At 48.3% G+C, this 16680-nt stretch overlaps 2 protein-coding genes across 2 annotated transcripts; one reads left to right on the forward strand and one right to left on the reverse strand.

Annotated features, from left to right (window-relative positions):
• Positions 1 to 6859: 6859 nt before the first annotated feature.
• On the forward strand, positions 6860 to 10156 carry ETH_00016905 (GPI transamidase 8, putative; the record flags this gene model as incomplete). Its single annotated transcript, XM_013374792.1, has 10 exons — positions 6860 to 7050; positions 7175 to 7230; positions 7635 to 7736; positions 8016 to 8167; positions 8708 to 8813; positions 9059 to 9166; positions 9301 to 9359; positions 9479 to 9516; positions 9840 to 9889; positions 10062 to 10156. 10 exons carry the CDS (start codon positions 6860 to 6862, stop codon positions 10154 to 10156), a joined length of 957 nt encoding a protein of 318 aa, XP_013230246.1.
• A 363-nt stretch (positions 10157 to 10519) lies between these two features.
• ETH_00016910 (protein kinase (incomplete catalytic triad), putative) lies at positions 10520 to 15022 on the reverse strand (the record flags this gene model as incomplete). Its single annotated transcript, XM_013374793.1, has 14 exons — positions 10520 to 10711; positions 10923 to 10993; positions 11264 to 11339; positions 11626 to 11828; positions 11947 to 12056; positions 12187 to 12303; positions 12511 to 12758; positions 12915 to 12985; positions 13207 to 13339; positions 13795 to 13869; positions 14106 to 14175; positions 14424 to 14573; positions 14692 to 14767; positions 15016 to 15022. The coding sequence occupies 14 exons, from the start codon at positions 15020 to 15022 to the stop codon at positions 10520 to 10522; spliced, it is 1599 nt and encodes a 532-aa protein (XP_013230247.1).
• Positions 15023 to 16680: the final 1658 nt, after the last annotated feature.

A 16680-nucleotide genomic window follows, 5' to 3' on the forward strand; every position in this document is an offset into this window, starting at 1 on the left:
ATGAAGAGGCTAGCTTCAAGCAGCGTCTAGCGGGATCCAGCTTTAAGATTGTTTGTCTGGTGCTCGGCCGACTTTCACTTTAAAACTGGCGAAACTAAAGGAACAAATTCCTTCAGGATGAAGCCGTCGCGAGTTTGTGGCACTACAGCAATTGAAATGCTCTCAGAACGTTATTTACATCCTTCGTAGCTTCATGACACACTTTGGTAGTTGGCTCATATCCAATGAGTGCTCCCAACAAGTTTTGGTCAAGTAAATTCACCTTCCCCATGAAGGCTCGATTAGTCGCTCAGAGCTATACGACGCCACCCTCGCGTCATCGCTACTGCATTATTTTAACCGTGGAGCCATAACAGAACTCTTAAATACAGTACACGTCCTAACTCCATTATACAGTAGCAGCAAAATGGAAAAAACTGTAGCGGAGGCTGACTATTTGCTGATAAAGCAAAGCTCTACATACTGTAGACATCCATTGAAGAGGTATGCCATCTGTGAAGGGTATCTCGTGATGCTACTGCTCGCAGTGTGCATTCCACTGCCCTCTACGGCGGATGGCAAAGTATACATGGACTGAAATCCTGTGCAGAGTTGCCTGCACTGAAACTTGTCAGGCTTTTTGCAAGTCTCCATCTGTGAAGAAAATCAAGCAGCTAGCAGCCTTACCCCAAAGCCTCATCAATTTCTCCCTGGTTATGGCTCGTATATGTATAGTAATATGCCCGAGCTACTTTATAGGGAAATGCTCCGAACATACTGTACAAGCGGAAAGCAACCTAAAGAGCAGTCATTTTATGTGACGTTGCTCTGAAATGATCCCCGCCACAGGACGTTTTACTGATTGTCGCCACTTGCGACCCTCTCTCCCAAAGTGCAATTAAATTCATGTTGCTCCGTGAGTTGCCGGAAAAATCGTTCAAGGATGCAAAGATAACGCTCTGCCCTGAGCTGGTAGCGTTAAAATTACGTGCTTATACTGGTTTGAGACGTGGTCGGAGTGCATGAAAGGCTAGTCGATACTACCTTGTACTTCCATAGCTTAATGACTGAGCGAAAGGCAGTCTGTCACTTAGCCGTCTTTTTTGGGCCACTGGATCTAATGAGGGTTTTCGTCGGGGTCCATTCATGAACAGTAAAGACGTATCCGCAATGTCTTTAGTATAGTATGAAGTCGCGGAACGCAGAAGTTAGAAGCGAGCACGATGGCATCAAACGTTTCACTGTTTAAAAATGTTCACCTCGCTCTCTTCAGAGCTGTCGCGGTGTTTTGTAAGGAGTTTGTGTCGTGATCTCTGTTGGACTGGCTCGTCTTGAGCCTGAAGTGCACGCAGCGATACCCTCTGTCATTTCTCACGTCAAGCGGCCTGCTTTTTAAGTTACGGAAGAGCAGTACGAATTTTAGCCGTGGCAACGGAACACTAAGCCAGTTCGAATTCGCTCATGTTTGCCAAAAGAGTGTGTTGATATGGTTTTTCGTCTTTAGTTCCTTTATCCTAATGTGAGGACTCTATCATTTGAGAGGCAGATGCAGCGGTGCTTTTGACTCTTGCGCCGTCATATCTGACAATCGTCTTCCCAGAAGGCCTGCCCTGAGCGCATCTTGGGCTGTGCCACGCGAGGCCGGCACTCTCCTCTTTCCGTTTGGTTAATGCCGTCCGCTCGTATTCTGGACTTGTCGGATTGGAAACCCATTACTCACTAACTAATCGAGTCCTATGATCAAATCATATTCAATTGTTTCTACCAGCAAGTCGCTTGAAAGGCATTTACGTCGACATGACATTTTTAATCCAGTAACTACACTGTCAGTACTCAATAACTCGTCGTTTGCCATACTAAAAGTGCACTTCTCAGGGAGCTGCCTCTACAGCCCATGGATCTATAGAGCTGTGCGACTTTCCGTCGCATAGCTCTTTAGACCCACTGACTGTATTCATTTCCATAAATATCTCCATGTACGTTGACTGCATAAGCTCTCTTGTACCCGCGCCATTTAGAGGCTCCAGGCATTTTCCAGCAGCGTCTTCTTCTATCATCTCATTCAACTACTGTCGCACAAAACCAATAGCTTCACCCAGGCTAACAGAGCTCCCACTTCCCCCACCACCCTCACGTTCGTCGCGCATTACATCCTCTAGTTCTCCCTCTAAGTTCCCAACCTTGAGGTAGACTTATGCCACCGATTGAGAGGGGCCGTTCTATAGTCTCGGCAGGTTGATCCTGATAATTTTCTAGGCTCCCTAGCTGTTTCCGCTAGATCCGGGAGCGTGCCCTCTCTAAACGGGTCACTTCATCTCTACCTCGCCTCTGGCGACTTGGACATTCACCTCCGCAACGCTGAAGTTCGCTTACTGTATCGCTAGGTTTCGCTTTGTGTACGATCACGTGGTGGAGGTATTTTTATACCACATGGGATTTCCCGTTATTTACTGCGCGCAGGACAGTCCCTGGCAAATTTTGACCCATTTAAGCAGGCCTCTTATGCGTGTGCATGACTATGGGATTTCCTGATCGGGCCCCTGCTGCTTGGAAGTTTTTGGCCCGGTACTTTCTTGAATGACGCTCTCTGAAGCCCTTGATCTTGTCGCATTCCCCAGTCTTTTTCCACCGTTTTCCCGTAGCCGCTGTCTGCGTTTTGAGCAGACAGAGTTCCACTCACGTACGTGTACCGCTTTTCTGTTACGGGAACCAGGACTCGCAAACGTAAACTGAAACTGCCGCTAGCTCCGTTCAAGAGGACCATTCTACCTTCCCGCCTTTCGCGATTGTGTTATCTTCAGCGCCCACGAAAATTTGCACCCTACACGCTGAGCAGTTCTTTCCTGCCTCTATTGACATGCTGCTGCCTTATAGTTCTGCAAAGCGTGCCGTGCACACCTGGCGACAGGCCTTCCGTTCGCCACAAGGTACAATCTTTGTAACCGCCGCTTCACTAGGCCCCCACTCGCCAAATTTCATATTGCCGCTATGTTATACTCACTGCAGTAACACCGTGCTCATGAGGTAGTCAGTTAGTTTCGAGCTCCAACACGTTCTGCTGAGCGCCATTATTGGTTAAACGGATTTCCACTGTGCCTGCAAAGGTCCTAATCAGTCTCCTTCTCATGTTCCAGTGGTTTCTGATGCCCCCAAAAATAGCCTCTACAAACCCTCATATTTTAGGAGTTTTCGTAAGAGCTCTAGCTTTCGCAGTGAGGAGTTGAATGATGTTAATCTCGCTAGCAGCTATACCTGCGGCCCCGGAAACCAGAGGTGTACTTAAACTGTTGTTTTTCTCTGCCTTTGGGTGCTCTTCACGAAAGCTTACGGTTGCCTCACTGCGTGCTCGCTTCGTGGACACATCCGGCAATGACCCTCCGGCTACGGGGGATCGTCTGTTTCAAAGACGCATACCGCGCCTCGAGGGCTATCGCTCTTAAGAAGGCCCTAGATACTGGACTGTCAACAAATTACAAAGAATTCGGCACACGCAGTTGTTCACGAATTCTCGCGAGAAGCGAGGAATTGTAGTTTGCCAAACGCAGTTTCATGACTACGGAGCTCCCTATTAGCCGCTCTGTATGCCTTTCTGCAACTCTTATACCTTATAAAATTACCCAAAACCTCTAGCATTTAAGAACAAATGCCAAGACTTTCAAGTGGAACCGGAATAGAGCTGACCTCTGGCCGTTCTCCCCGAAGTGTCGCCTTGCACAGAGTGGCTGCAAGTTAGTATCGTTAGGATGCTCAAACCCTGAGCTCGGCTGCGAAACTCTCCGCGTCAAGCCACCGTCATAGCCTAATCTCTATGAAAACTTTATATATGTTTGTTTCAAATGCATGGCATTTAATTTTTCAGCCTTTAATTTTGCCTTCGTGCTGGAATGTGGCGAACAGCAGTACAGCTTGGGTTGTGCCATGTGCCAAGAATGACATATCTTTTGCTATTGTGCAGCATATCCCCGTAGAGCTAGCTTTTAGTTCCAGGAGAGTTCTCTAGGTACAATCTAGTTCACTGAGATTGTACACTGCCGGATATAATAAATTAACTGATCTAAAAGGCGTCCTCCAAAGGTCGAAACAATTTAAAGACAGACTTAATAACGTGAAGAAGAGAACAAGGCATGATTGATAGTGAAATTTGAGGTACAATTTTCCCGGCGGTCGTCTGTGGAATCCCCCCTTGAGGGACAGTTTACGTCATCTGTCTAAACGTTTATCTGCATACGTTTGCATCGATGGCGCCTTCTTTGTGTGGTTGAGGTGGACACGCGATGTAATTAAATCCATGCCAACTCTTCTTGCTACACACGTTGCGTTACGTTGACGTTAACACGTTAAAAGGCTTTCATTCTACGGTCACTGAGCCACTGTACTTCCTCCTTTGTGGACATGTGTTTGGGTATATGTGTGTTTGTACGTGCATATTTGTGGTATTGCTAGAGTTGTGATGTAAGACACATCCAATATGTGCATGATGCACATGAGAGTGTATGCCCACTTCCACTTTAGCTTTTGAGGACGACACGCTTGAAAAATCTAAAACATGCTGCAGGTGTAACTAGCTAACACGCGATTCCGCGCGACGTCTCATTAGTTGCAACGAACGCGGAAGTGAGGAAGATCGGCAGTCCACTGTTGCCAGGCAATGCCGTGGACTGAGCTGGACAATCAGACCAAGCCTGAGCAGAGCCAACTAGGATCGTGGAGAGAAGACATAGCTGCGGCAGCCCAGAACAGTCCTGATTAAGTTTCTACCCTCGGGCTGCAGAAGTTGTTAACGCGGCAGCTATGCCTCTCCAGAATCGCTTGCTCCAAGGTTTCCCGTAGTCTTTGCACCTCAGCAGCCAGTTTTTGAACTGTTTGCTCATACTTAGTATCTTCGCTCACGCCCATGGAGACTGGGGGTGCAACCACGTAGCCCCGTGCCATTTGAGAATTTTGTAGAACTTTCAGTTTCGATTTGAACTCTTCTACTTGCTTTTGTTCGGGGTCAGCACTGCGTAATCTCTGTGCAGTGTAAACACCCCAGGAGCTCCCTGACTGCTGCGAAGGCGCCTTTCCTATTTTAAAAGTTTATGTCCCTTCAAATTCCCATGGCTGCTGTTATATATGTAGAGCTGCGTATGTAGAGCTGTGGAGTGACTCCCCTTTTCATCTGTGGTAGGGTGCTCCATAGACAGTCTTAGCACTGAGCAAAAATAGTACAAACGCCCCAATGCGGACAAAAAGGGAAGCGTAAAATTGCTGGGAACTTTAATGAACAATCAAACAGATAGTTAACCTGTCCCAGTGGAGCATATTGTGGCTGTCAGCAGCAAGCGGGGCCCTTTGAGCAGACCATGCAAACTTCGTCCAGTTTAATAATAGCAATAGCCGATAGGGCATGTTTACCTTCCGTGTGTTTTGTGTGGCTTACTTTATGTCCCAAGTCCACTTACGTGCCTTGTCGTTGTGCGTAGCACAAATGCAGCGCTGCGTGTGAAATGCCGTATCTCGCATTGAAAATAATTGAAATCTTGCTATATGAAGTTTCCTCTTGTCTTAAATTTAGCGTGCCACGTAGTGGTAGCTGTTGGTAGGATAGAACTGGCTCAGCACGGAGGCCAAGTGGGTTTGGGACTAATAAAGTTGAACACACTGAGCACTGCAAACAACGAAATGCTTCTGCAAGCACTTCGTTGCTCCACTACAATAGTTTTTATTTAGCATGTAGTAGGGAAAGAAGTACTTTCTTAGCTAGGAGCTGACTGAAGCTTTGCTTGTCTTTGCGGCATTGGTGAGACGCACCAAATGCTACGGATCCAGCCTCACTTTGCAGGTGCAGACTGTTTCTCCGGGCAGTCGTATATCTAGCAGTGTTATGAGCAGATTTTCACAAAGAAGCACATTAATAGCTACAGATGCAGCCACTTTTTCTGTCCAAAGCATTCCGAAGCCTTCCTGTCGATAACCGTGTACATAGCACTGTTGTAAGCAGATTTTCACGAAAAACCACAGCTCAAGTGCCTCCGCATATGCAGAAAAGTAGATTTTGATCTTCTATAAGGACAATGCCACGCGGCAAACCTTTTGGCCCAAGGGGGCAGCGCCTGCTGTCATTACTTTGCACTGCGATGGTTCTAATACATTGTAAAAGTACACAAAAGAGTTCATTCTTACTGTTTGTCCTAGGTTTGGGGACGCTGTGACCCTGTGGGTTCGCGCCATCAACGGCTTAGCAGGCGCCCACTTGTATGCGTACTCGGGTCAGCATATCGGTGTTCTAGCTAAATGGCTGCGAGGTCTATAGATATGCAGGTATAAGGGCCATACAACGAACACTGCAGATTGTAACGGGCTAATGAGTTCGAGGCCGCTGAGCGCTGCGTGGTTCAAATGGAGACCCACTTGGAGAGGCTAACTCATGAACATCAGAACGTTAAGTCTTCTTCTGTAGAACGTAACTCTGCAAGAATTTGAATAAAAGGTAATGTTTCGAGTGGTTGCCAATTAACAAGGTGATACAGAGATCTTCGGCGTTCATCTTGCAGTCTTGCGCCGAAATGCCACGATGGAGGGAGCAGCGGGCTTACAGCTCTCCCCAACGATACGTAGTCCGTAAGGGAGGCATTCAGATGCATTTTTCGAGTAAAGGGTAATTACAGGAAGAAAAGATACATTTCCTGCGCTTTTCAATGTGCTCAAGCGGACTTCACTGCAGCGGCTGGCTCTAGAACGACTCCGAATGAGGCTACACCGATGTCTTCCTCATGTTGAAGAGTCTGTCGAAGCAAACCAAGCTAATTTTATGTTATAATTTTGTACCTCGGGTCTAATGCTGTAAGAGGGGGCCCCATTTTCGCCCGAGTGCAACTTGGAACCTCTGCTGTATTCTTCCATGGAGTTTTCTCGGCGCTTCGTTTTGCTGAAGGACGTGCTATTGAAGGCCGGAACCCCTAAGTACCGGTTAGAGCAGTTAACTCGCCAGCTATATGCTGGCAAAACCACCGTGTCTGACTTGAAGGCACTCGGCACTCAGGCGAAAAATGCGATTGAGACACACTTCGGTCCTGATTTGCTAACGCTGAGGTGTGTGTCTGTCTCTGAGGCACCTCGGGCAAGAAAAATACTATTTGAGTGCAAAGATGGAGTTAGAATCGAAGCTGTTGCACTGAAGTTTGCCTCGCACACTTCCCTCTGCATATCTTCGCAGGTGGGCACTTTTCTGGAGCTGGGTATTGTCTTCAGTTTTCGTATTTGCTCCTTGCAGTTCAGGAAAGAATGGCTTTATGGATAGTTGTTGTGTGCTTACCTTTATAGAATGCAGCATGTTTAAGCAAGAAATGTGAGGGCATTGAAGCACTGGAGCATGCTGCAAACCGCGCTACACAACAGTCTGGATGAATTTAATCATCGCTTTCATAGAGCTGTCGTGTTTTCCTCAGGCTGGGTGCACTTTCAACTGTAGTTTCTGCGCCACTGGTAGGCATGATGTTCGGCGCCTGCTGCTCTCCACTTCCAGGCTAGCACGTCTCTGGAGACTTTTTTCCCGAGCTGCAATAGGCACATGTTCCAACAACTCCCCCCCATTTGCTGCTGCTGTAGGATTTTCGCTAAGTTAAAATGTGAGCAGGCCAAAGCGTCACAATTCCTGTTCATGTATTTTTTTTAAGGGAAGGTTGGCCTTAAACGGCAGCTGAGTGTTGACGAAATCTCTGACCAGGTGCTTTACTTCCAGGCGAATGGGATACGAGCTGACTCTATATCTTTCATGGGTATGTCACATATGTGGAGTTTGGGGACTGGAAGTCGACGTATGCGGAATAGATAGAATAGCACCTGCGCGGCATAATTGAACCCAGCCTTTTGCAGACAATGGTGTGGCAGTCTGAATACCGAAGAGCAAGTATTATGATGCGCTCAGATATAGGTGCATGCGTGTCTATGCTTCGTATGTGTCGTGTGCACGCTAATTACCTGAAGTATGGTAAAGGCGCCCGTTGTCCACTGCTTTTTAGCCAGGAAGTGGAATGAACTTGCTTGTCGTGGTGCAGGCATGGGGGAGCCTCTTGCAAACCCTCGTGTCTTCGAGACCCTCAAACTACTAACAGACCCCAGAGCATTTGGCATTTCGGCACGGCGTTTGAACATTTCCACTTCAGGCGTCCTTCCAGGCATAAAGAAGCTCAATGAGCAACACCCACAGGTGCGGTGTAGGAAGTACCATAGCTGAGTAGCCTATCTCCGCCGTGAGGTAGCGGCAGGAGATGCAAATGGTAGGCATATCACTCATCTCTTCTTGATTTGGCCTGAATTCTACAACAGCGAAGGAAGAGTTTTCTAAGAACCTGGTCGTTTGTTCAAGGCCGACGTCCTGCATGTTTACTTGTGGTTCCCCTCTCTGTACGCAATGAGGCGTTCCCCTGAGCCCTTTGCTTGCTAGGTTAACTTGGCATTTTCTCTCCATTCCCCCTTTGCGGAAGAGCGCAATATCCTGGTGCGTCTGCAGTGCAAACACATTTGGGGCAGTTTCTCCACCAGCTGTTTGCAAATGAGCAAGTTACTATCAAACAGAGCCATGGACGTGGACCTTGTGACGCATCTAGAGAACACAGCACCTATGTACTCTTGCGAAGTTAATGAGGCTGCCAACGAAGCTTGTTTCAGGTATCTCATGTCACGAGCCGCACATTTAATAAATCTAGGTAAACCGAATGGGCACTGCTGACTTCTGTGTATTGCTCAGGTGCCCGCCAACCGCATGTACCCATTTCCGGAAGTATTCACTCTGCTCGACGAGCGCATTGGCTTGACGGGCCGTCGTGTTTGGATTGCATACTTGCTGCTTCAAGGCAAGTATCCGGAATTAAGGGATTGGAGCTCACACGATTATTCCTTGTTCACCATTGCTGTCCCCCCTATCCTCAAAATGTGGAGCTCATTATTCCTCCAAACTCTTTCAAGTGCTGCTCGTTGTGCTCGACAAGTACTTGGGTTTGCCGCACGTCGTTACTTCTAAATGCCTGACCTGACAGGTGCAAGGAGTTCCCACGGGCCAGCCTTTAATTCTGTAGCCTGCGAGGTACTTACGTTTCAGGCGTCAACGACTCTGTCGAACACGCAAAGGCCCTTGCGGCCCTTATCAGGAGTCGCCAACGAGAAATTAGACATTTGTACCACGTATCATTAATCGAATACAACGACGGTAGGTCTTGATTGCTCTTCTAGAGAGAACAGATAATAGAGGTTGTGGCTGCGAAATACGTATATGTGGGTTTGGAGATTGTGGTGGGGACGTGAACAGTCCAGTGATAAGTGATGCACATTTGTTGGATGCAGGGAAAGGGGTATCGATGTCGCTGCAGCGGTCTGACGATAGACATCTCCGGCTATTCGAGGTATGCGCTAGTCCAACACTTCCAAGTATACAAATTCCCATGCGGGGGGGTTTCGATGCGCAAGTGTCACCACGCACCGCACAATGTAAACACATCAGCTGTGATTTTGGTTTCCGTAGGATGTCCTCGACAACGCGCACATCTCACATTCCCGCAGGTGAGTTGCTCGACGGTTACTGCTAGTTCTTGAGTTGCCCAAACATTGGGAGTTTGTAAGTTGTCGCAAGCAGCTGAAATGTGACGGCGTCTTTGGCGTGCCGCTGTGCGCAGCAGGTTGAAGCCCTGAAATGCGTATATGTTCTACTGCTTCGTAATCCTGCTGTGGAGTGAACAACACGAGTCCGTTTGCAAAACGGCATAGGCTTGAACAATCTTAAATATATGTATATTGTATAACCACCACAAGTGGCAGGGCTACGCCTTGTTGCCGATGTTTCCCGAAACTATTCCAAGTGAATGCCGTGTGAGGTGTGTCTACAGAAACTACTTCGGACGGGAGATCGATGCAGCATGTGGGCAACAGTGTGCAGGTGCGTAATTTAGCAGCCGGAGTGAACCGAAGAAGCACTGAGAAGGCGCTAAACACGCCGCTCCAGCGTAAAACATGCACTTCACGGTCACCCAAGTCTCTGTAAACTGAAAATTCCCAGTTGTTCTCGACATTTTGGTAGTGTGCGTATTGTGCTCTCAAACTGGGTGCAGCCTATGATCCAGAGCCCAAGCGGATAGAATCTGCATGCTCAGTCCAACTTCGTGGGGCACCCTGTGAGGCGCGTGAAGCTCCACAAATGCCATAGCGGGCCTATACCTGTTGCTTTACATTTGCTGCCGTCTACCGAGTAAGAAATGATAGCCCTCACAGGAAGTGCTTCCTGGCGACCACCAATAACTGTACAGATCATATAAATTGCGCCAGTTCTGCTTCGCCTCATCTGCTCGCTGTGCAGCACATACCAGCCTGGTGCCATTCTCTGTGTACTAAGGAACCCACATAGTACATCACATACGTACATTGGAGAGGATCCGCCTAAGGGGGTTCCCCCTGTTGCTAGCGCCTATACGTGGTTAAAAAGTACACAGATGTTCACGAGCAGGCTACAGTACTAACAGATGCTGCAGCTCTATACAAGAAGGGCTTCATATGTGGCTATGCGCCCAGGTCACATGACAGTGCAGGTGGATGACTCATTTTTCTTCTTTGGTGTAGGTGGACGAGTCTGCGTCCCCATTCCTGGAGGAGTCAGGGACTTGTTTAAGTATAACTCTTCGGCCGGTGGTTTCCCGAAACCTAGAAGTTCGGCGGCTCCACGAACCCACTCCGATGCTTGAAGAGTCCAGCGGTCTTGCGCATCCTGTAGCATGCCACAGTGGAAAACGGCTATCCAACGAACCTCAGGCTGCAGCTTGTGTGGTCGCCAACTGTGGCTAGCGTTAAGTAGTGCTGTCCGCCATCGAGATGAGGGGAGCACTGAATTCCTGTTTAGTAGTGCATGCACTTTTTCCGACGAAACAACTGTTCAGGTTTAGCGAAATGTGGGTAGATGAGCTGCTGCAGTGACGCACCACCAGATCCTTGAACAGTGGCCTTTCTGTAGGGTTCATTGTTAGCATCCGACTGAGTAGTGAGGCCAGTTCTACATACAAGGCAAATGTAGGCAAATGTAGGCGAAGAAAAGCGATACAAGAACAGTATACTGAGTAGCATGTGCAGAAGATACAAACGAACTCAAGTCAATCAGGAGGAGCCATCGTAACTGTCCTCCGAAGGGCAACGCTACGTAAATGATTTTTGCACAGCTGCAGGGCTTCAGAATCGTCGCACGAATAGCTGCTGCCTTATATCCAGACACTTCTGGCACATTGTTCCCACGGCTCATAGTTCCTACAGTTACCTGCTGTTGTACCTGGGGCTGCTGGTGAATCGCTATTCTTCAGTTTCTCCAGTGCTGCTGTAAGCTTCTTCGGCTTATCACGATATATCTGCGGAGAGACGGACAACGGAGTACACTCACACACGCACGTTTGCACTCGCTGCTTCGGCTTTACCTGGAAGAAGCAGCAAGTAAACCACGCTACAGCAATGGAAGGAACACCTTCCTTCCAGATATACAAGGCACGTAGGAGATTCAGCTGCGGACAAGGCTGCAAAGGGTTTCGCTGTCCAGTTAATAAGCGCTCTCCGTGAATGTCCACATGCGAAAAACCGCATGGTTCACTCCACATGTCCACTGTGCGGTAATAATGAGATTTAAAAATGAAACCTCACCGTCACATTCTGTAATGTGGCTAGCTGAAGAATGACAAGGCCTAGACAGAACACGTCATGCTTATGAGGAGACAGCGTGTTTACGTAGGCAGATGGCCGCTGTATCCGCCGGTCATACAGTGCAGTGTAGTACTCGGGAGAGCAGTAAGGGGGAACAGCAGCTAATCCCTTCGCCACTTGTACAAGCCACCGTTTAAATTCGCCTGGGCAAATCCGCAAGGTGATTACAATAGCAGACGGCGTGAAGGGGCGGCATGCTGTCTTAGTCGGAGTAACATACAGATAATGCTAGTAGTTTGAAAGGAAGGATGGTTTACGTACTTGGAGGGACGAAATCGCCGATAAGGAGACGAAATCCGTCGTCTGAAACCATAATGTTGTATGGGTGAATGTTGCCGTGATACACTCCGTAGTGCTCCAAGAAAGCCATGCTGCGGCGCAAAGCCATGCCGTCCCCTGTTTTCGACTCTGCGCAACGGGTGTACTAAATGTGCCGCGTCAAGTTGCGCTCAAGATATCTGGCACTTCCAAGCAGAAAATTACTGGCAGTGTTTACCATACCATGAAACTAGGTTCCTTGCATTCGCCAGCAGGAGATCCGCTTCGTATGCGTATGTGTTCGTTTTTCCAGCCAGAGACTTCATCACCGCGCCAACGCTGCCATTTTGCATGAACGGCCTGCAACATTAACGCTGCACTTCCCCAACTGGCTGACAGCGACACAATTACCGTAAATCATGCCTGCTCTTTGCAGTTATTCATGCCCGTTATTTGCGCAGTAGCAAACTGCTAAAATAAGGCTCACTAGGAAAAAGTTACGTACTCGACTTAGTTCTCAACTGCGATGCCGTCTACAAGCATAGCATGCGCTGTACGTTGGCTCACGTGATAATGGCCGCACCAGACATAGTCTTTGAACCGCTATGAGTGCGGCTCACAGTGGCGGTGTGAACCACCGGCAGTAATCCCACTTGTTCAAAATTGAATTTTCCCTTTTCTACGATGTACCGCCAACAGAACCTCATAAAAGCCTCAGTTTCCTTGACAAGCGCATTTGCAGCGGCATCGTCGTAGGCCGCATCACTCCGGTAGAAGACACGTCCGTCTGCAGCTACGGCCAGCCCCGGATCCATCTGACACAGTCACTTTAAAAGCACTTCCCACACATGCGAAACAAAGACAAGCCAGTTTAGGTCATGCCCATCAGCTCAGGAAGCCGTATAACTGGTCGCATTGCATGCGCTAAAAAATAGAAGACTATTAGTGTGGTCAGCATGTAAAGGTCTTACAACTTTCGCGCAAAAGACTGTCGGCACGTCACGTATTTTAGGTGCCATTTTCGGTGCTGCAACTTTCTTGCCTGAAAACACAACGGAAGGCAACAGCAAAGTAGTGCGAAGACCAAATTGGGCTTTGCCGCGAAGTATTTCTTGAGAAATTATGTTGCAGTTGACAAACAACCCGTTCACGTATTCACGGCAGTGAACACAGACCATCCAGCCTACACTGCCAAAAGGCATGACATGGTAAACATATTCGGGCCTATCTCGTAGACAATATGCCTAGGCAGCTGCTACATACCTTTCTTTGCTGCTCTTTTGGCTTCCTGCTCGAGACGTTCCTTTTCTGCAATTGCCATGGCTTGTGCCTCTAAATGAGCCTGGACGAGCAAGTCGTGGCTGAAGTCCTCCCACGGTTTATCCAGCCTCCGAAGCTGCAGACGCGCTAAGGTTCACATCAGTTAGCTCTGAGGGAACCCCCAGTAACGATATAGTCGACAGAAGGCCATGCCAAACACAGCCGTACTTGTTGGCACTAAACCCAAAATCCTACAGCTCTATGGTCTACGTGGACCCTAAGAGGAACGCTTGCAGCGCTCTGTTGAGCTTCTAATACTACCGAACAAGTGAAGACAAAAAAGCTGGATCCGCGCAAAGCTGCTAGTGTGCAAGAGGTAAAGTAGTCAACACCGTAAGTATGGTCTTGTTCAATGAGTGAAAGCCACGTAAAGCACCATGCATCACACAGCACTCCATAACGCGTTTTCACGGAACGCTGATCCATAATATTCGCCAGCTCGAATTTACATTGCAAACACAGCACCTCAAATTTTCATTAACCGCCATGCAAGCTGCTATTCTGCACAGCAGTGAGTAAATTCTAGCTTACTGCTATCGGAAGCTCACGGCGTTCCCAGGTGAAATTAAGGTTGCTTGACTCAAGCTCCTTTAGCTTCTTCTCGACCTAAGCACCAAGCAAGTTAAAAAACCTTAAGCAGGCTCTACCATGCTACCTATGCGGCACTGCCTTAGCCTATTTCTGTGCGCGCAACGCAAACTGCTAACAGATGGCTAGTACAAGAAATCAAACTACTGTTACTGCGCAGTCTGCCGCTTTCTGCTTCTTCAGATTTCAAGTGGTACGCCAGCAAACGGGAAACGAATGCCAATGTACTAAAACACAACGACGTCTCTACCCACCTCCTCTAGTTGATCTTCGATATCTGTCTTGAGCTGTTGCCTTTCTTCCAAAAGCACTTCCGGGTCCTCTCTTTGAAGGCACACATAGCACCAGTTGTATACATTCCGCTGAGGTATGCCTCGAGAATGGAATTCAAAGAAGCGACTGCATTGACGGACTTCCATTATATTTCACTCTGCCACAACGCCTATGCATAACATTGTCCAGTAACTTTCCAAGTGTACTACGCCCGACGCCAACAGCAACCAACGCTTCTACGAAGTCTATTCCGCCTCAGTCAGCCTGCCCCCCATACACGAACTTTCCGCTGTAATTACCTGTCATGGGGGTCAAATCTCTCTGCGTAGTCCATTTCATCGTCATAGTGTTCATCGTCTTCGAATGCTTCTTCTTGCTCCTCTTCCATGTCTTGAGCGGCTTGGTAGATGCCGAGATCGAGGCGGGCAACTGCTTCCTCGAGCTTCGCTCTGCAGCAGCACAGGCCCCATTGTGCTCGAGCAACATAATAGTCACTGAAGCAGTAAAACCACTGTCCAGGTACAGATGTCCGACACGGTACAATGTAGGTCCAACAGGCTTCCTTACTTGCGCTTTGCTAGCTCTTCTTTTTGGGCGTTTACGTCGTTTTTTATCAACCATGTTTCGCCGTGGGCTGCGCTGCCTGATAAACATTGCCAGGCGAAAACGCAAAAAGCTGGCTCTACATCTCTGCTTAAACCTAGTGGAACCATCTCCAATCCAACCCCAGGAGTGTTGCTTTACTGTCAAAGATAGGAACCGAATGCCGGAAACTGCACAGCTCTTGCAGATCAGCCCGCATCCCCAACACCCACAATACTATACTTCCTGCTGCATGTGACTGGCTCTTGTTAATACACATGAAAACATATGTATTGTCAGTGTCCTCACCAGGCATCCTCTGCAGTGCAACGAAACCCGCAGGCCACAAAATGCGTTCTCCAAGAACACCATAGTTTGACACCGGGAGACTCATCTTGCTGTGTCCTGTGGGCCGCTTGCCTCCAATAGGTGCTGCTTTCTTTCCACCATCCACGTTCCGTATAACATGTGCACATTGACCTCAAAGCGGTCACTCCGGAGTGAGGAGCGAACCAGCAAAACCCGTCCTCTTGGAAGCCACACTACACTCTTTGTGGCCTGGCTACCGCAGGAAGCAGACGTTGATGGGCACTCAAGGGCACTCAAGAGCAGCGCACTACATTTCTATTCACCAGTGTGGAGCTTTAAGGCCTCTGCTATCACGAGAGGCAGCAGAACCGATGCAGCAGTAGCGCAAGGGATGAATGGCGCGGAGGGCCTGAACTAACCAGTGACTATTACCACTCCCAATTCAGTAATTCAATGGGTATAAACCTTGGTTGAACAAGTACAGTACCGAAGCACCTCAATCATTCAAAAGGGGAGCACGAACAGGGAGCCACAGGCTCGAAGCTCAACTGCAGCATGAAATGCAGGTCTAAGTATAGGCAAAAGCTTTAAGCATTTATAAATATGTATGATTCTGCACTGTTATGGGGAGAAATATGCAGGATCGAATCTGTTGCCTCCTGCGGTTTGAGCGCCCAATCTTTACTTTCAAACATTGAGCCACTGGTCAACGCAGCTGGCAGGCGGTTCCTGCATGCGAAGTGCAACATATCCTTGACTTAATCAATATCCTTGTTTCATATTTCAGACTTCTGATAATAACAGCATTTTTGTCGCTATCATTATCAGCCAGTGCCGTGCTTCTGTCTTGATTGTGAGCCCGCGCGTGTTCAATTACGACACCCGTTAAGTTTCACCACGGCGAATGACCCTGGCCGGCAATATCCCAATGAATGGATTGTTTTAATAGTAATGATAGCTTTTTCGTTCACAAGAGAACCATACACCGTAATGACAGTTTCTACTCGGCGTGTGGGCAACAGCAGTTCATAGCACTTTAGTGGTTTGTTCAACGGGCTGGTTTGCCCGCATGCCAAAACAGCTGCAAGTGCGCTATAATACACGAGGGCAACACGGGTAAGAAGCTGCAGTTTCAGTCGCTAAAAAAATGACGTCAGGGATGCGCTAGAGGGAGGCAAAGGAGTCAAGGCAGGCGCTGTTTGCACCACTGATTTTGACAGTTTCCGAGTGTAGCACTTTAGGAGGATTACAAAATGAAGTTAAACTTGTCCGTCTTCCGTTTTTCCCAAAACGTGAATGGCGGGCTGCAGCAGTGCGGGAGAGACTCTGTGGTCCCCAGGGAACCAGGAGCAGATGTTAAAATAGCACCAATGGTAATGGTGCTTTCTAGCATGCGCGCTCATAAATGAAGTTTAACGAGCTGAACTAGTGGGTCAAATTTGACCACGTTATGCAAGGAGGGAAGTGCTGCAACAATTGCACACGAGGGGGGTGGGACGCTGTGTCTTCAGCCGACGGGAAGACACTTGTTACTTTATGCTGGGACCTCGACTGCGGATTGCAACGGCAGTCGTTGGGACTGATGTAAAAAGTATTTTTGCAACTTCGGTCCTTTCATTTCAAGTTGAAGAGAAGGGAACGCTTCCGTCCTTTGTCGGCTCTGTC

This window comes from Eimeria tenella, genomic scaffold (genome assembly GCF_000499545.2).
Source record: "Eimeria tenella Houghton genomic scaffold, Eth_scaff23, whole genome shotgun sequence".
NCBI lineage: Eukaryota > Apicomplexa > Conoidasida > Eucoccidiorida > Eimeriidae > Eimeria > Eimeria tenella.